Source organism: Oncorhynchus mykiss, chromosome 3, assembly GCF_013265735.2.
Source record: "Oncorhynchus mykiss isolate Arlee chromosome 3, USDA_OmykA_1.1, whole genome shotgun sequence".
In the NCBI taxonomy this organism is placed as follows: domain Eukaryota; kingdom Metazoa; phylum Chordata; class Actinopteri; order Salmoniformes; family Salmonidae; genus Oncorhynchus; species Oncorhynchus mykiss.
In genome coordinates, this window is record NC_048567.1 from 60,188,337 (window position 1) to 60,208,579 (window position 20,243).

The window sequence follows — 20,243 nt, forward strand, 5'->3', positions numbered from 1 at the left end:
CATTGGTGAGTTTGGTCGATTAGGACTGGCTCGCAGTCTGCTTTTTCATGAAGCTCTCAACGAACAGTTATTGTGCTGACGTTGCTTCCAGAATAGGGCTGTGGCGGTCACAACATTTTGTCAGCTGGTGATTGTCAAGCACATAACTGTCGGTCTCACGGTAATTGACTGTTAATTAACAAACATATTTAGCATCTCCTTGCTTCCACACATAGCTACAAGCCATTTAAAAAAAGTCAAATAAATCCATGTAATATAGCCTACACCTTCACAATAAATCCATTATTTATTTTAGACAGGTCTAAAGAAGCATGATATGAAGAAAATGTAGTTTGTTTCAGAAGAAAAGAATAGCATACACGACTGTCCTTATGTTAGGTCCTAATGTGGCTATGCAAAATGGCTGTGGGCTACACTAGTTCATTTAGCAGACAACATTTGCTTATAATTCCGTGGCATTATTTTATTATTTTAGGTTATACTCCCGTTGTAAAGCTAACAATGTGCTTAACATTAGGAAAGTTGAGAAATAAGTATAGCAAGCCTAGCCTATAGAAAGCTGATGGGATCCTCATATTTTTATTAGCGGCCATCACTGCGTTTTCTCCCGCAATTGCATAGCCTATAGAAATGTTGTGCAACATGAGCTCATGGGCTCTCATGATAGAAAATATTATATATTCATTATATACTCATATTAGAAAATTAGATTTTCTAATACATTTGCATGGATGTCAGAGTGATTAGAGGGACAATAGAGTGCTGAGTACCAGGCAGTTAGCAAGTTTGGTAGACTACTAATGACCAGCAGCAGCAAGAGAGCTTGGAGAAGCCTAATTACCGTGACAAAACGGTAATGTGGAATTTGACTGCGTTCATGACTCGTGACTGCTGGTGGCAGTAATACGGTCACCACAACAGCTCTATTCCAGAGGCAGTTTGGAACTAGGTAGTGAGTGTTGCAACCGAGGACAGACCATTTTTAAGCGCTTCAGCACTCGGTGGTCCAATTCTGTGAGCTTGTGTGGCCTACCGTTGTTGGTCCTAGACGTTTCTACTTCACAATAACAGTACTTACAGTTGACCAGGGCAACTCTAGCAGGGCAAATATTTGACAAACTGACTTGTTGGAAAGGTGGCATCCTATGACAGTGCCATATTGAAAGTCACTGAGTTCTTCAGTAATAGCTGAATCCACTCATTTGAAGGGGTGTCCACATACATACACTATATATGCAAAAGTAACACTATTATTTCAAGTCATTACGATAAGCAGCCCTTTTCACACAAAAGTGTATAAAGGAATTCATCAATAGATAAACTATATAATTGATAGCAGGTAATACGTTAATATAAAACCTTAAATGGATGAATTGCTGAAAGGGCTCTGGTCAAAGGTAGTGGACTATAATCGGGAGCCATTTGGTACGCTACACTTAACTCTCCCACCCCTTCCCCTTCCCACCAATCAAAAGGGAGTAGTGTTTCAATGAACTGCGTTGTCGTTAGTACATATTAAACCCCCGATAACTGCAGCACTCATTAGCAACACACTAATTGATGAACACACACAATCCTGGAGGAACACACACTCTTGATAAAGCCTGTAGTTAATACGGGGGAATGCATATGAAGAGCACACGCGCGCATGCACACACACTGAATAATGAGCCCTATTTGGCATTCAGTCAATGGATGGATCTGTAATGTGGGAGGAAAAAGAGAAGACCGACAAATACAGAATATAAGGAAACCAGATATCTTTATAGCAGATTGAGAAATCCTTTGATACAGTATGCCTAGAATCTGTTTATGAGTGCCTTGATTTTTTAACTTTGGAGAATCTCTCATAAGATGGGTAAAGGTAATGTACAACAACCCTTTATGTAAAATAATCAACAACGGATACTTCTCTGAAAGTTTTGAGCTGTCAAGAGGTGTAAAACAAGGGTGCCCTTTATCACCATACCTATTTATTATGGCCTTTGAAGTGTTAGCGATAAAAGTAAGGGACTAAATAATTAAATAAGTAATTAAGGGACTAAATGATTCAAGTTCTCTTGAGTCCTTCAACCTTGAAGGGCCTTATTGAGGACATGGAGAATTTATCAAATTTATCAGGGTTAAAACCTAACTATGGTAAGTGTGCTATATTACAGATTGGGTCTCTCTCTAAACACGGGACTTTTTATAGTCCCATACCCCTTCAAACATTCAACCTCCAGCTGCGTACCCCCTCCAGCACCAGGGTCAGCGCACTGTCAAATTTTATTTTTTGCCATCATTGTAAGCCTGCCACACACACACACACACAATACATGTATTAAACATTAGAATGAGTGTGAGTTTTTGTCACAACCCAGCTCATGGTATGTGACAGAGCTCTTATAGGACCAGGGCACAAATAATAATAAATCATTTTGCTCTTTATTTAACCATCTTACATATAAACCTTATTTGTTCATTGAAAATTGTGAATAACTCACCACAGGTTAATGAGAAGGGTGTGCTTGAAAGGATGTACATAACTCTGCAATGTTGGGTTGTATTAGAGAGTCTCAGTCTTAAATAATTTTCCACACGCAGTCTGTGCCTGTATTTAGTTTTCATGCTAGAGAATCCACTCTCACATAGGTACGTGGTTGCAAAGGGCATCAATGTCTTAACAGCACGATTTGCCAAGGCAGAATACTCTGAGCGCAGCCCAATCTAGAAATCTGGCAGTGGCTTCTGATTAAATAAAATGTTCACAGAACCGCTCGTTGCAACTTAGATGAGGCTCTTCTGTTCAGATATCAGTAAGTGGACTGGAGGCAGGGCATGAAAGGGATAACGAATCCAGTCGTTTGTCTGCATTAACAATCCGAAACGGATGACACAAAGAAGAGCTCCAATTTCTTAATCATAGTCTCAATTTTGTCCCGCACATTGAATATAGTTGGAGTCCCTGTAATCCTAGAATCAGATCATTCAAGAGAGAAAAAACATCACCCAGATAGGCCAGTCGTGTGAGAAACTCATCATGCAAGCGGTCAGACAAGTGAAAATGATGGTCAGTAAAGAAAACTTTAAGCTCGTCTCTCAATTCAAAAAAGCGTGTCAAGACTTTGTCCCTCGTTAACCAGCGTACTTCTGTATGTTGTAAAAGTGTTACATGGTCACTTCAAATATCATTGCATAGTGCAGAAAATACACGGGAGTTCAGGGGCCTTGCTTTAACAAAATTAAAAAATTTCACTGTAGTGTCCAAAACGTCTTTCAAGCGGTCAGGCAATCCTTTGGCAGCAAGAGCCTCTCAGTGGATGCTGCAGTGTACCCAAGTGGCATCGGGAGCAACTGCTTGCACTCCACAATATCTCTCTGTCATGGCTTTTGCGCCACCGGAACAGATACCAACATATCTTGACCACCAAAGTCCATTTGATGTCACAAAGCTGTCCAGTACTTTAAACATATCCTCTCCTGTTGTCCTGGTTTCCAGTGGTTTGCAAAAGAGGATGTCTTCCTTAATTGACCCCCCATAAACGTAACTGACATACAGTGGGGCAAAAAAGTATTTAGTCAGCCACCAATTGTGCAAGTTCTCCCACTTAAAAAGATGAGAGGCCTGTAATTTTCATCATAGGTACACTTCAACTATGACAGACAAAATGAGAAGAAAAAAATCCAGAAAATCACATTGTAGGATTTTTAATTAATTTATTTGCAAATTATGGTGGAAAATAAGTATTTTGTCAATAACAAAAGTTTCTCAATACTTTGTTATATACCCTTTGTTGGGCAATGACAGAGGTCAAACGTTTTCTGTTAATCTTCACAAGGTTTTCACACACTGTTGCTGGTATTTTGGCCCATTCCTCCATGCATATCTCCTCTAGAGCAGTGATGTTTTGGGGCTGTTGCTGGGCAACACGGACTTTCAACTCCCCCCGAAGATTTTCTATGGGGTTGAGATCTGGAGACTGGCTAGGCCACTCCAGGTCCTTGAAATGCTTCTTACGAAGCCACCCCTTCGTTGCCTGGGCGGTGTGTTTGGAATCATTGTCATGCCGAAAGACCCAGCCACGTTTCATCTTCAATGCCCTTGCTGATGGAAGGAGGCTTTCACTCAAAATCCCACGATACATGGCCCCATTCATTCTTTCCTTTACACGGATCAGTCGTCCTGGTCCCTTTACAGAAAAACAGCCCCAAAGCATGATGTTTCCACCCCCATGCTTCACAGTAGGTATGGTGTTCTTTGGGTGCAACTCAGCATTCTTTGTCCTCCAAACACGATGAGTTGAGTTTTTACCAAAAAGTTATATTTTGGTTTCATCTGACCATATGACATTCTCCCAATCTTCTTCTGGATCATCCAAATACTGACAAATTCTCTAAAAATAAGTTGGAGATGGCTTATGGTAGAGAAATGAACATTCAATTCTCTGGCAACAGCTCTGGTGGACATTCCTGCAGTCACCATGCCAATTGCACGCTCCCTCAAAACTTGAGACATCAGTGGCATTGTGTAGTGTGACAAAACTGCACATTTTAGGGAGACTTATTGTTGTAACCAGCCCAAAAAAGGAGAAATGCTCACCGACAGGGATGTAAACTAATTTGTGTGCAAAATCTTTTGTACGCACGCATGGAAAAAAACTGGGATCTTTTATTTCAGCACATGAAACAAACTCTATACACAGTGTTTATACTTGCGTACTATTGTTTGTACAGATGAATGTGGTACCTTCAGGCATTTGGAAATAGCTCCCAATGATGAACCAGATTTGTGGAACTACAATTGTTTTTCTGTTTTTCTGAGGTCTTGGCTGATTCTTTAGATTTTCCCATGATGTCAAGCAAAGAGGCACTGAGTTTGAAGGTAGGCCTTGAAATACATCCACAGGTACACCCCCAATTGACTCAAACAATGTCAATTAGCCAATCAGAAGCTTCTAAAGCCATGACACAATTGTCTGGAATTTTCCAAGCTGTTTAAAAGGCACAGTCAACTTAGTGTATGTAAACTTCTGACCCACTGGAATTGTGATGGTGAATTCTAAGTGAAATAATCTGTAAACAATCGTTGGAAAAATGACTTGCAATGACTTGCAAAAACTATACTTTGTTAACAAGAAGTTTGTGGATTGGTTGAAAAATGAGTTTTAATGACTCCAACCTAAGTGTATGTAAACTTCCAACTTCTACTGTATGTGGGAACTCCATCAAGACTGTCGGAAAAGCATTCCTCAAGAAGCTGGTTGAGAGAATGTGAAGAGTGTGCAAAGCTGTCATCAAGGCAAAGGGTGGCACTTTGAAGATCTAAAATATATAGTTTGATTAGTTTAACACTTGTTTGGTTACTACATGATTCCATATGTGTTATTTCATAGTTTTGATGTCTTCCCTATTATTCTACAATGTAGAGAATAGTCCAAATAAAGAAAAACCCTTGAACCCCAGGTTTTTCCAAACTTTTGACTGGTAATGTATATTGAATGTTTATGTTTTACACCAGGTCCTCCAACCAGAGGAGGGGGTGGTAGAGTAAAAAAAGTGAGATCAGAAATTATGCAAGTAATGTTGTTTGATGGACTCATCTGTAAGCTAGTTTTTGTCTGAAAGAGACAGACTGAAACAAAGAGGGATATATACAAAAGAGAAAAAAAGGGAGAGGAGGAGAAGAAGAAGATTACCATGTATATAGAACATATGACTACTCTTTCCTTGATAGTTGTTAGGATTTAGGCTACAATCAGAAATCTAAACATGTCCATACAGGGTCTCAATCATATATAAGCACAGCTGAGTGGTCAAAACTTCAGTATTTATTAAATGTATTGCATTGGATCCATCCATGTGTGGCTTTTTTTCTTAATCATGTTTCAACATTAAAATATTACAATGGCAGATTTAGACACATGAAACTAAGGCAATAATGATGAGCTCTTCAGGTTGAACTAAGGCGTATATACTCATACCTATCTCCCTGGCACCATGTTAACTTCTTAACCAATCCCTAGCTTTGACATGTCTAATAAGGCCTCTTAAGCGGTTGTTTTCGTGATGTCGGAGGTGGAACTGCTTTAGAGCTGTCAAATCCACAAGCGGCTCCTGGCATTATGCCACTGGAAAGAACATTGGAATGTGACATGTGCTCTACACCTCGATTAGGCTGATAGAAATCCTCATTATTTAGTTAAATTATTTTCTTTACAGAACAAAAATATAAAAATCAACATGTAGTGTTGGTTCCATGTTTTAGGAGCTGAAATAAAAGATTGCAGAAATGTTCCATTTGCAAAAAAAAGCGTATTTCTCAGAAATGTTGTGCTCAAATGAATTTACATCCCTGTCAGTGAGCATTCCTCCTTTTCCAAGATAATCCATCCACCTGACAGGTGTGGCATATCAAGAAGCTGATTAAACAGCATGATCATTACACAGATGCACCTTGTGCTGTAAACAATAAAAGGCCACTCTAAAATGTAAAGTTTTTTCACAACTCAATGCCATAGAAGTCTCAAGTTGAGCAAGCATGCAATTGGCATGCTGACTGCAGGAATGTCCACCAGAGCTGTTGCCAGAGAATTTTATGTCAATTTCTCTACCATAAGCCATTTCCAACGTTGTTTTAGAGAATTTGGCAGTTCGTCGAACCAGCCTCACAACCGCAAACCACGTGTAACCACGCCAGCCCAGGACCTCCGCATCCGGCTTATACATCTGCGGGATCGTCTGAGACCAGTCACCCAGACAGCTGATAAAACCTGTGGGTTTGCACAAGAATTTCTGCACAAACTGTCAGAAACCGTCTCAGGGAAGCTCATCTGCGTGCTCGTCGTCCTCACCAGGGTCTTGACCTGACTCCAGTTTGGAGTCGTAACCGGCATCAAAGGGCAAATGATCACATTCATTGGCCACTGGCACGCTGGAGAAATGGGCTCTTCACGGATTAAGCCAAGGTTTCAAACTGTACCGGGCAGATGGCAGACCGCGTGTACGGCGTTGTGTGCGAGGGTGGGAAGTGGCAGGACACAATGCAAATAGTCCGGGTAGCCATTCGATTAGTTGTTCAGTAGTCTTATGGCTTGGGGGTAAAAGTTGTTGAGAAGCCTTTTGGTCCTAGACTTGGCGCTCCGGCACCGCTTTCTATGTGGTAGCCGAGAGAACAGTCTATGACTGGAGTGGCTGGGGTCGTTGACAACTTTTAGGCCTTCCTCTGACACCGTCTGGTGTAGAGGTCCTGGATGGCAAGCAGCTTAGCCCCAGTGATGTACTGGGCCGTACGCACTACCCTCTGTACTGCTTTGCGGTCGGAGGCAGTGATGCAACCAGTCAAGATGCTCTCGATGTTGCAGCTGTAGAACCTTTTGAGGATCTGAGGACCCATACCGAATCTTTTCAGTCTCCTGAGGGGGAATAGGTTTTGTCATGCCCTCTTCACAACTGTCTTGGTGTGTTTGGATCATGATAGTTTGTTGCTGATGAGGACACCAAGGAAATTGAAGCTCTCAACCTGCTCCACTACAGCCTTGTTGATGAGAATGGGGGGGGGTGATTTGTCCTCCTTATCATGTAGTCCACAATCATCTCCTTTGTCTTGATTACGTTGAGGGATAAGTTGTTATTCTGGCAACACCCGGCCAGGTCTCTGACCTCCTCCCTATAGGCTGTCTCGTCGTTGATCAGGCCTACCACTATTGTGTCATCTGCAAACTTAATGATGGTGTTGGAGTCGTGCCCTGCCATGCAGTCGTGGGTGAACAGGGAGTACAGGAAGCCATTAAAGTCCCTGGCAACTAGGAGCGCCGCCTCTGGGTGAGTGGTTTCCTGTTTGCTTATTTCCTTATACAGCTGACTCAGTGTGGTCTTAGTGCCAGCGTCCGTCTGTGGTGGTAAATAAACAGCCACGAAAATAATAGATGAACTCGCTTGGCTGTGGTCTACAGCTTATCATGAGATACTCTACTTCAGGCGAGCAAAATCTAGAGACTTCCTTAGATTTCCTGCACCAGCTGTCGTTTACAAATGTACACTCCGTCTTACCGGAGTGGGTTGTTCGGTCTAGCCGGTGCAGCGTATATCCCGCTAGCTGAATGTTTTACATGTCGTCATTCAGCTACAATTCGGTGAAACATAAGATATTACAGTTTTTGATGTCCCGTTGGTAGGATATTCGTATCGCACCTCGTCTAATTTATTGTCCAATACGTTGGCCAGTAATATTGATGGTATGGGCAGATTTTCCACTCACCGTCGGCGGATCCTTACGAGGCTCCCCGCCCTGTGTCCTCTATACCTGAGTCTCTTTCTCTTGCCAATGACGGGGATTTCGACCTTGTCGGGTGTCTGAAGTACATCCTGTGCATCTTTGTCTAATCCGAGGTGAGTCACCACTGTCCTGATATCCAGAAGCTATTTTTTGCCGTAAGATACAGTGGCAGAAACATTATGTACGAAATAAGTTACAAAAACTGAAAAAAAAACACATAACAGCACAATCGGTTAGGCGCCTGGAAAACGGCTGCCATTTCTTCCGGCGCCATTGTACATGTTTGATCACCACAGTTCGTCAGCACCCAGCAGGTGTTCATGTCAATGTTCGTGTTGGTCTATCTTCCCTCGTACAGTATGTGAGTGAGAGAGTGGTCAAATCTAAGGCTTTATTGGATCAAAGGTCAATGGAGAACATTATTATGCAGTTTCTTTTAAGAACTGGCCTCAAAATGTTATAAAAAAGGTTAATTGACTCCAAAATACTTTTCAGTACTCTTTACACAACCTACAAAACAACCTAGGATTTTTGAAATTTGTTTTCCCCCACCCATCTTTCAATTGAATATATTCCATTTCCACTGTCTCTGATATGTATCTGCCAATCCTCTGTTCCTTTCAAAGCAGCTGTAATATGTTTCCCTGCTGATAGGATGGGAGAAATGATCTAGTGTCTACTTAGGTTGCATCCTAAAATAGTGCCCTACCTTTGATGAGTGCCCTAGTAGTGCTCTATGTAGGGAATAGGGTGCCATTTGGAACTTGGCCTCATCAGACTGAGGTAATATAATGGAGGAATAAAATGCTACATTAAAGCAGAGTGGAGTAATGCTCCAGCGTGGCTCAGTTGGTAAGAGCGTGGAGCTAGCAAATGCAAGGTCGTGGGGTTAAATTCCCCCAGAGGTCACATCCACATACTAAAGACTGAGTCATGAATGTAAGAAGATATAATGAGACAAATGTGAAGGTAAAAGTACAAAACTGCTTTAGTACTAGGATTAGGACATACTATGTTGATGTAGAACTGATTAAATTCATTACAGTCTAAATGTGATGCTAAGTAATATAGCCTGTGAGTGTTTTGCTTGCTGAAGCAAATAATTCACCTTGCCCTTCATACAGGAAATAAGAGAGGAGAGGAGGGAGGAGGGGGATGAGGAGGAGAGCTCCTATAAAACCCCCCCACGTGTTCCACCTGCTCCATCACGTGAGGCAGAGAGATCACACATCTAGGTCCTGTATGGCTCACTTGATAAAATGGGTTCAAAAAAGGTCATGGGTTCAATTCCAGCAGGAATCACATACACATACTGAAAATATGCACATGCACTCACTGTACTGAAAGGCACTGAAAGCAAGTGTCTTCTAAGTAGCATATAGCGCACATAGCATAATGATGTGAGGTGTGTGAGGCATTTCAAACTGGCTTACTTTTCCCATCTTGGCCACTGCATCCACCTCCACCTCTCTGGCTCCACGGATGAACTTGGTGATGACCACTGGATGCTCCTGTAGGAAAAATAACAACATCAGATATCTAACTCTCAAATGGCACCTATTCCCTATATAGTGCTCTACTTTCAATCTGGGTCCTTAGGGCTCTCAACAATAGTGCACTATATAGGGAATAGGATTCCATTTTGGATGCACAGTGCAGCAGAGCACACTGCAATTATGTTGGAGTAGGGGGCTGCATCCTGTTTATATTGGGATTCTACAGCAGCCCAGCTCAACTCCCCAGCTTCCTTATACATACTATTATACCAGTTACACGTGTGATTTGTACAGCTAGCCGGATGGGCACGGTGAGTCGAGTAGAGTAGAGCTCAGTAGAGTCTGCTGGGGACAGGACGGCTCATAATAATGGCTGAAACGGAGTGAATGGAATGGCATCAAACACATGGAAACCATATGTTTGATCTATTTGATACTATTCCACTCCAGCCATTATCACAAGCTTGTCCTCCCCAATTAAGGTGCCACCAACCTCCTGTGATAGAGCTCCTCTTGGCGTGGTGAGTGGTATGTGTGTGTGTGTGTTGCCCCTGAGAGACAGGTGTGTGATGCTGTGTTCTGTCAAAAGCCAGGCAGGCCATGTCTATTCAGGTCACAGGCCAGAGGGCTGTTTCTCCTCCTCCTGGCTAGAGAAGTGCTGCTTAGCTGACAGTAAGCAAGGGGAGGTGTACGTGTGTGTTTGTGTGTGCATATGACCAGGACTGGTTTAGTGTGAGCAGCATGACAGGGAGGCCGGCTGCTCTGTCAGCCCCAGGCAAGGGCATGTTGAGGGGCCAGGTGGACCACCAGCACCCAGAGGGAGTGTGTTTGTATGTGTGGGCAGAGAGACAGGTAAACAACAAAATCGGCTCTGCCCCACAGCCAACATACTACACTCATCCATACTGAGAAGGTGCCAGTGAGGGGCACGAGCTGATTGAGCTCAGAGGAACTGTGTGTGTGTGTGTGTACAGTAGGTGAGTAAACATTAGACAAAGGTTGCATCCCAAATTGCAAACTAGTCCCTATGTAGTGCACTACTTTTGACCAAAACCCAATGGGCTGTTTAAAAATAGTGCACTATATAGGGAATAGGGTGCCATTTGGGACACAAAGAGATAAAACTATCTGTGGTTGGCTAGGGAGAACAAATACATGGAGAAATGAAGTGTAAGCCTTTTTATAAGAGAGGGGGTTATATGTGTGTGTGCATAATGAAGAAATTGTATTTGTAACTCACAGGGTGGGTGAGTCTGAGTGTGCATGTGTTAAAAGGATTTTGTTATGTTGAGTGGGAAGAGGTTTTCAACTGATTACTTCAAGTAGTGCACCATATAGAGAATAGGGTTCAAGTCAGAACACAGATAATAAAGTTCCCTGGATCACCTGAGACACCTGAGTAGCCTCGTCCAAGAAGCCCCTCATCTCTTCTTCACCGTATGCCACGTTCATTGCTGAGCCACTGAAGAGGAAGAGGGAGCGAAAGAGGAAAATAATTAGAAAAATAACAAGGTTTTTTAGCTCAAATGTTGATATCTCCCAGTTGCATCATTATAATCTAGATGAAGAAAGGTTTTAAACAGCAAAACAAAAAAGTGGAGAAAAAGAAAAAGAAAGATGTAGGTCAGCAAACACTCCAGGCTCTACAGAATGAGTTTGCTTTCTGAGCTGAGTCATTAAAAAATAAGTATTCGGGGTATTTATGTTTTTCTCCCTTCTTCTTTTGGCCGGCTAGTTGGGCATCCACATGCTCCTGAACGCAGCCAGAGGGGGGGTGGATAGTCTCTGTCCCAAATGGCACCCTATTCCTAACATAGTGCACTACTTTTAAACAGAGCCCTATGGGTTTCACTATAGGCCCTAGTCAAAAGTAATGCACTATAAATGGAATATGGTGCTATTTGGCACACAGGCATAGACTAGAGGGACAGGGGAGGGTCAGGCTCAGTCACAACTCCTACCTCCTTTGGCTTGACTGCTACAAGGCACACATATGGCCAAACAGCCAGACACCACACCTGTCTTTAAAAAGCCATGGACATTATACGGGGTTCAAGGAAAAAATATTCCTCTTTGACTCAGTTGGTTGCAGCGCCAGGATTGTTGGTCTGAATACCGCTGGGACCACCACCCATATGAAAATGCATGCACGCATGACTGTAATCGCTTTGGACAAAATCATTGGCTAAATGGGCATATCACAATCATTGGCTTAGTGAGTTCATTCTTTGAATAACAACATACTCAAACAATCAATGGATATCTAGTGTGAGTGGCTGAACTGCATTTAGAGATCAATCATCTTCCAAGCTAATCATAATTAGTAATGGTCTGATGAGAGGTAGGCCCAAACACACTATGCACAATGACATAACAGAGAAAGACAGACAGATGGACAGCCAGGCAGTCAGGCAGGAGAGGAGAAAGGGAAGAGGAAGGGAGGTGAGGGGAGAGGTTCATTCTCCATGTACACAAACCAATAAGGTAATACAGTTAACAGGGTGGTGCCTCCAGTTCCTACAAGACCATAGACAGCCATTGGGGACCTGAGATTCCTAATCACTCCATCATGGATGACTGTTTGCAAACTAAAAGAAGAAGCAGCAGCCTAACCCACCTGTCTGATGCTGGTCTTCTCCTAAGCATGCGAGCTGGGGGGGTTGTATGTGTGTGTGAGCTGTGTTGACTCGAGTACCAAAATTAGCCACCCAATATGCTTTCAATACACTTTCAAAATCAACGCTGTTGCTTGATTATGTGCAAATTAGCAATCCAGACCTCCCCAATACCAGCACCGCATTAACACACACACACACACACTGTAATAAGTTGTGTTGTGTTCTTCTCAGGATGCAGGCTATCTTTTCATTCTGGTAATTGAGTAGCATCACAGTGGTAGCCGTGACAACATTTTAAAGGCTAAATTGAGCCTCTGCTTTAGCTAATCAGTCTCTTGCTGTTTTTTATACCCTCCCTTCCATATTTCATTTTGCGTTTCTTCACGCTGACTGTCGTATTTATTTATTCTTCTGAGATGCATTCAATTACTCAAAAATGTGTTTTCTAGTTGGACATATGGTGTGGCTGTATAAACAAGTTATCATATTAGAAAATACATCCCATTACTGTGGATATACTGTAGAGGCCTGGCCAACATAAACAAGGAAAGATTAGTCATTCCATTTCAATTCAGTTCATACAGGAAGTAAACTGAAATTGCAATTACTGATTTGAAATGGAGTTGACTCCAACTTATGGTTATGAGAGTGCTGTCCCCTCCCCAACACTTAGCTGAGTACATAAGAGGGGCGCAGGAGACAGGAGTAGCTTACCGGAGTACGTAAGAGGGGCGGAGGAGACAGGGGTAGCTAACCTGAGTACATAAGAGGGGCGCAGGTGTATCTTAACGGAGTACGTAAGAGGGGCGCAGGAGACAGGAGTAGCTTAACGGAGTACGTAAGAGGGGCGCAGGAGACAGGGGTAGCTTAACGGAGTACGTAAGAGGGGCGCAGGAGACAGGAGTATCTTAACGGAGTACGTAAGAGGGGCGCAGGAGACAGGAGTAGCTTAACGGAGTACGGGCGCAGGAGACATGAGTAGCTTAACGGAGTACGTAAGAGGGGCGCAGGAGACAGGGGTAGCTTAACGGAGTACGTAAGAGGGGCGCAGGAGACAGGGGTAGCTTAACGGAGTACGTAAGAGGGGTGCAGGAGACAGGGGTAGCTTAACGGAGTACGTAAGAGGGGCGCAGGAGACAGGGGTAGCTTAACGGAGTACGTAAGAGGGGCGCAGGAGACAGGGGTAGCTTAACGGAGTACGTAAGAGGGGCGCAGGAGACAGGAGTAGCTTAACGGAGTACGTAAGAGGGGCGCAGGAGACAGGAGTAGCTTAACGGAGTACGTAAGAGGGGCGCAGGAGACAGGGGTAGCTTAACGGAGTACGTAAGAGGGGCGCAGGAGACAGGGGTAGCTTAACGGAGTACGTAAGAGGGGCGCAGGAGACAGGGGTAGCTTAACGGAGTACGTAAGAGGGGCGCAGGAGACATGAGTAGCTTAACGGAGTACGTAAGAGGGGCGCAGGAGACAGGAGTAGCTTAACGGAGTACGTAAGAGGGGCGCAGGAGACAGGAGTAGCTTAACGGAGTACGTAAGAGGGGCGCAGGAGACAGGGGTAGCTTAACGGAGTATGTAAGAGGGGCGCAGGAGACGGGTAGCTTACCTGAGTACGTAAGAGGGGCGCAGGAGACAGGGGTAGCTTAACGGAGTACGTAAGAGGGGCGCAGGAGACAGGAGTATCTTAACGGAGTACGTAAGAGGGGCGCAGGAGACAGGAGTAGCTTAACGGAGTACGGGCGCAGGAGACATGAGTAGCTTAACGGAGTACGTAAGAGGGGCGCAGGAGACAGGGGTAGCTTAACGGAGTACGTAAGAGGGGCGCAGGAGACAGGGGTAGCTTAACGGAGTACGTAAGAGGGGCGCAGGAGACAGGGGTAGCTTAACGGAGTACGTAAGCGGGGCGCAGGAGACAGGGGTAGCTTAACGGAGTACGTAAGAGGGGCGCAGGAGACAGGAGTAGCTTAACGGAGTACGTAAGAGGGGCGCAGGAGACAGGGGTAGCTTAACGGAGTACGTAAGAGGGGCGCAGGAGACAGGGGTAGCTTAACGGAGTACGTAAGAGGGGCGCAGGAGACAGGGGTAGCTTAACGGAGTACGTAAGAGGGGCGCAGGAGACAGGGGTAGCTTAACGGAGTATGTAAGAGGGGCGCAGGAGACAGGGGTAGCTTAACGGAGTACATAAGAGGGGCGCAGGAGACAGGGGTAGCTTAACAGAGTATGTAAGAGGGGCGCAGGAGACAGGGGTAGCTTAACAGAGTATGTAAGAGGGGCGCAGGAGACAGGGGTAGCTTAACGGAGTACGTAAGAGGGGCGTAGGAGACAGGGGTAGCTTAACGGAATACGTAAGAGGGGTGCAGGAGACAGGGGTAGCTTAACGGAGTACGTAAGAGGGGCGCAGGAGACAGGGGTAGCTTAACGGAGTACGTAAGAGGGGCGCAGGAGACAGGGGTAGCTTAACGAAGTACGTAAGAGGGGCGCAGGAGACAGGGGTAGCTTAACGGAGTACCTAAGATTGGCGCAGGAGACATGGGTAGATTACCTGAGTACGTAAGAGGGGCGCAGGAGACAGGGGTAGCTTAACGGAGTACGTAAGAGGGGCGCAGGAGACAGGGGTAGCTTAACGGAGTACGTAAGAGGGGCGCAGGAGACAGGGGTAGCTTAACGGAGTACGTAAGAGGGGCGCAGGAGACAGGAGTAGCTTAACGGAGTACGTAAGAGGGGCGCAGGAGACAGGAGTAGCTTAACGGAGTACGTAAGAGGGGCGCAGGAGACAGGGGTAGCTTAACGGAGTACGTAAGAGGGGCGCAGGAGACAGGGGTAGCTTAACGGAGTACGTAAGAGGGGCGCAGGAGACAGGGGTAGCTTAACGGAGTACGTAAGAGGGGCGCAGGAGACATGAGTAGCTTAACGGAGTACGTAAGAGGGGCGCAGGAGACAGGAGTAGCTTAACGGAGTACGTAAGAGGGGCGCAGGAGACAGGAGTAGCTTAACGGAGTACGTAAGAGGGGCGCAGGAGACAGGGGTAGCTTAACGGAGTATGTAAGAGGGGCGCAGGAGACGGGTAGCTTACCTGAGTACGTAAGAGGGGCGCAGGAGACAGGGGTAGCTTAACGGAGTACGTAAGAGGGGCGCAGGAGACAGGAGTATCTTAACGGAGTACGTAAGAGGGGCGCAGGAGACAGGAGTAGCTTAACGGAGTACGGGCGCAGGAGACATGAGTAGCTTAACGGAGTACGTAAGAGGGGCGCAGGAGACAGGCGTAGCTTAACGGAGTACGTAAGAGGGGCGCAGGAGACAGGGGTAGCTTAACGGAGTACGTAAGAGGGGCGCAGGAGACAGGGGTAGCTTAACGGAGTACGTAAGCGGGGCGCAGGAGACAGGGGTAGCTTAACGGAGTACGTAAGAGGGGCGCAGGAGACAGGAGTAGCTTAACGGAGTACGTAAGAGGGGCGCAGGAGACAGGGGTAGCTTAACGGAGTACGTAAGAGGGGCGCAGGAGACAGGAGTAGCTTAACGGAGTACGTAAGAGGGGCGCAGGAGACAGGGGTAGCTTAACGGAGTACGTAAGAGGGGCGCAGGAGACAGGGGTAGCTTAACGAAGTACGTAAGAGGGGCGCAGGAGACAGGGGTAGCTTAACGGAGTACCTAAGATTGGCGCAGGAGACATGGGTAGATTACCTGAGTACGTAAGAGGGGCGCAGGAGACAGGGGTAGCCCACTTTATTGGCAAAGGCAAAGGCATCTTCCTGAAACACACAGAATCCGAGGAAATTAGGGTTAAAGCATTGGTTCTAATTACAACTTATATTTATAGCATCAAATGCCTGTCTGCCTGACCCTAGGTCATTCTCTCTTTATTTCACTCAGTCTCTTTCTGTCACAATCTCTCTCTCCATTTCTCTCTCACTGCTCTTTGTTTTCTCCATCATAATACAACAGCTCCTGGTGGGATGAACAGAGACACAGATTGGTTCCTAGGGATACTGGGCTCTGTCGGCTCTAAGTCTAAAAACGACTCACCACTTAAAATACAAGTGAGCGCTAGAAAGAAGTAAGTAGATAATTAGGGAGAGAGAAGGTGTGAGAGAAAAAAACAAATATGGAATGTGTAGGAAGTGTCTCGGAGGAAGTCTAGTCCTCTGTTTTTCTTTCTCTCGCTCTGTCTCTTTCCTTCATTCTAATATCAGCATGTCTTCTCTAACTGTTGTTTCCTTCTACAGTACATAGCCCTGTCTAAGCCAAGACAGCCTATCCCCTTTCCACTCCTCTCCCTGTAGGTCCAGGAGAGACAGGAGCAGTACAAGACTAAGGGAATGGAGAGTCAGACACATTTCAGCAAGTCAGTCGATCTATACGTCTCTGCACTTCTGACACTAAGGGGACAGTTTGTTTGTGTTGTGTGCATGTCTCACCAGTGAGCTGAGGGCCTTCCACGGGGCCTGGGCCACCCCCAGTTCATCCAGGATGGTGGAGAACACTGACCTCTCCTCGGCTCGGTCAATCTGCTGGGGGTTGGTTCCTAGGATCTTGACCCCGTTCAGGTGCAGAGGCATGGCCAGGTTATTGGGGATCTGACCCCCTACAGACACGATGCTGCCTGTACAGCCCTGGAAACTCACGGTAGAGAAGTAGGACTTTAGTCAGGTTACAACATTATTTATATCTATCTATAAATGAAATCTGCCATTTTTCTCATGTTTCTGGAATCACAGACTAAAATGTGTTTTATTTTTATAATAAAATAAGTGAAATAAGATGGTTGTGAATAGGCTACTGGGTGCTTGTTGAGATGTTTTGTATTTGCCTGATAAAAGGTTTCATACATTTCAATAAACCTTCATCGAAGAGAGCAAAGGACAGGAGGGATGGTGGTAATGTTATCTCCCTGAATCAACAACCAGTTAATCACCAGGCTGATCTCATATCCACTATAACTGGAGTACATTCCTCTGGAGGGAAAAGTCAACGGTACATCCCAAATGGCACCCTATTCCATATTTAGTGTAGTATTTAGTACACTACTTATGAACCGGGCCTATAGGGTTCTGGTCAAAAGTAGTGCCCTATATAGGGAATATGGTGTCATAACAGCCGCTCACTGAAACCAGGCTACAAGGCTTTGGTTTAACTAGCAGAGCCGAGAGCTCATATTGATTAAAAAACAAATGTACTTTTTAATTACTCTGCCATTTTTAAAGTCACATGTCACCCCTCAACCATAACGTTTTCTTAACAAGTCTATATAACACAATGTCATTGTTAGAATCTGAATACCACAAACATAATTTGTGTTATAAGCGGTTTTAAGAGGTTATGTTTTCCCCCTGTCCCTCACCGCAAGTCATTCACTGGCAGTCAGCCTGACGATGGCCCATCGAAACAACACCTAAACTACAGTCAGGTACAGAATTATTGGCACCCATGATAAAGATGGGCAAAAAAAGGCTGTATAAAATAAATTATACAAATACTGGGCTGTATTGCATGCAATTTGGGGGAGGGGGGGATTATATTATTTTATACTAATACAATTGCTCAGAGAAAGACATTTTGTTTAACAATTTTTTTTTAAGTGTCAAAATTATTTGCATCGCTGTTTTTAGTACTCAAGCACCATACCCTACCCAAGGATAATAACACGGAGCCTTTTCCTAAAACATTTTATGAGATTGGACAACAGATTGGGAGGGACCTCGATGTGTTCTCCAATGGGAGGGATCCATACAGAATCTTTCCAGGTCCTGGATATTCATCATCTGTACTTATGGATTGCAATGGGGTTCAATTCCGGAAAATGTTGAGTTTGTGGTCAATAAACCATTTCTATGTGGATTTTGATATGTGCTTGGGGTTGTCGTCTTGCTGGAAGATCCACTTGTGGACAAGTGTCAGCCTCCAATCAGAGTAACCAAGTTCATGACTAAAATGTCAGATGAGATGAAAATAGCGCTCTATGGCCATGCATACCAGTGGTGGGTTTGGTGTTGTAAAACAGATGCATATGCAGAAAAGTACATCATACCTACTGTAAAATATGGTGGTGGATCTTTGATGTTATGAGGCTATTTTGCTTCCACTGGTCTCCAAATCAAATCTTATTTGTCACATGCGCCGAATACAACAGGTGTACCTTACAGTGAAATGCTTACTTACGAGCCCCTAACCAACAATGCAGTTTAAAAAAATTAAATAAGAATAATTCCGGACAAGAACAAGAAATTAAAGTAAACAAGTAATTAAAGAGCAGCAGCAAAAAAATAACAATAGTGAGACTATATACAGGTACAGAGTCAATGTGCGGGGCACCGATTAGTTGAGGTAATATGTACATGTGGATAGAGTTATTAAAGTGGCTATGCACAGATAATAACAGAGTAGCAGCAGCATAAAAGGCGGGGAGGGGGCAATGCAAATAGTCTGGGTAGTCATTTTATTAGGTGTTCAGGAGTCTTATGGCTTGGGGGTAAAAGCTGTTTAGAAGCCTCTTGGACCTAGACTTGGCGCTCTGGTACCGCTTGCCGCTCGGTAGTCTATGACTAGGGTGGCTGGAGTCTTTAAAAAATGTTTTAGAGTGGTTGGAGTCCATTTTTAGGGGCTTCCTCTGACACTGCCTGGTATAGAGGTCCTGGATGGCAGGGAGCCTGGCCCCAGTAATGTACTGGGCCGTTTACACTACCCCCTGTAGTGCCTTGCGGTCGGAGGCAGAGCCATTGCCATACAAGGCAGTAATGCTCTCGATGGTCAGGATGCTCTCGATGGTGCAGCTGTAGAACCTTTTGAGGATCTGAGGACCCATGCCAAATCTTTTCAGTCTCCAAGGGGGAAAAGGTTTTGTCGTGCCCTCTTCACGACTGTCTTGGTGTACTTGGACCATGTTAGTTTGTTGGTGATGTGGACATCAAGGAACTTGAAGCTCTCAACCTGCTCCACTGCAGCCCCATCAATGAAAATGGGGGCGTGCTCGGCCCTCCTTTTCACTGCAGCCGACGTGAGTAAAACATTTAAACGTGTTAACCCTCGCAAGGCTGTAGGTCCAGACAGCATCCCCAGCCGCGTCCTCAGAGCATGCGCAGACCATCTGGCTGGTGTGTTTACGGACATATTCAATCAATCCTTATCCCAATCTGCTGTTCCCACATGCTTCAAGAGGGCCACCATTGTTCCTGTTCCCAAGAAAGCTAAGGTAACTGAGCTAAACGACTACCGCCCGTAGCACTCACTTCCGTCATCATGAAGTGCTTTGAGAGACAAGTCAAGGACCATATAACCTCCACCCTACCTGACACCCTAGACCCACTCCATTTTGCTTACCGTCCCAATAGGTCCACAGACGACGCAATCGCAACCACACTGCACACTGCCCTAACCCACCTGGACAAGAGGAATACCTATGTGAGAATGCTGTTCATCGACTACAGCTCAGCATTTAACACCATAGTACCCTCCAAACTCGTCTCGACCCCGCCCTGTGCAACTGGGTACTGGACTTCCTGACGGGCCGCCCCCTGGTGGTGAGGGTAGGTAATAACATGTCCACCCCGCTGATCCTCAACACTGGTGCCCCACAAGGGTGCGTTCCCTGTTCACACACGACTGCGTGGCCATGTATGCCTCCAACTCAATCGTCAAGTTTGCAGATGACACTACAGTGGTAGGCTTGATCACTAACAACGACCAGACGGCCTACAGGGAGGAGGTGAGGGCCCTCGGAGTGTGGTGTCAGGAAAATAACCTCGCACTCAACGTCAACAAAACAAAGGAGATGATCGTGGACTTTAGGAAACAGCAGAGGGAGCATTCCCCTATCCACATCGACGGGACAGTAGTGGAGAGGGTAGTAAGTCCCTCGAGTACACAAACTGAATTGGTCCACCC

The 20,243-nt window shown here is 45.1% G+C and overlaps 1 protein-coding gene across 1 annotated transcript in view; it reads right to left on the reverse strand.

Moving 5' to 3' along the window:
• Positions 1-20,243, reverse strand: part of cps1 (carbamoyl-phosphate synthase 1, mitochondrial) — an 87,792-nt gene that overhangs the window by 22,359 nt on the left and 45,190 nt on the right. The window contains exons 26-29 of the mRNA NM_001124709.1: positions 16,781-16,975; positions 16,047-16,114; positions 11,140-11,215; positions 9,691-9,768 (exon numbers count right to left, since the gene is read on the reverse strand). Of these exons, the coding sequence (NP_001118181.1) occupies positions 9,691-9,768; positions 11,140-11,215; positions 16,047-16,114; positions 16,781-16,975 (417 nt within the window). The remainder of the gene's footprint in view (positions 1-9,690; positions 9,769-11,139; positions 11,216-16,046; positions 16,115-16,780; positions 16,976-20,243) is intronic.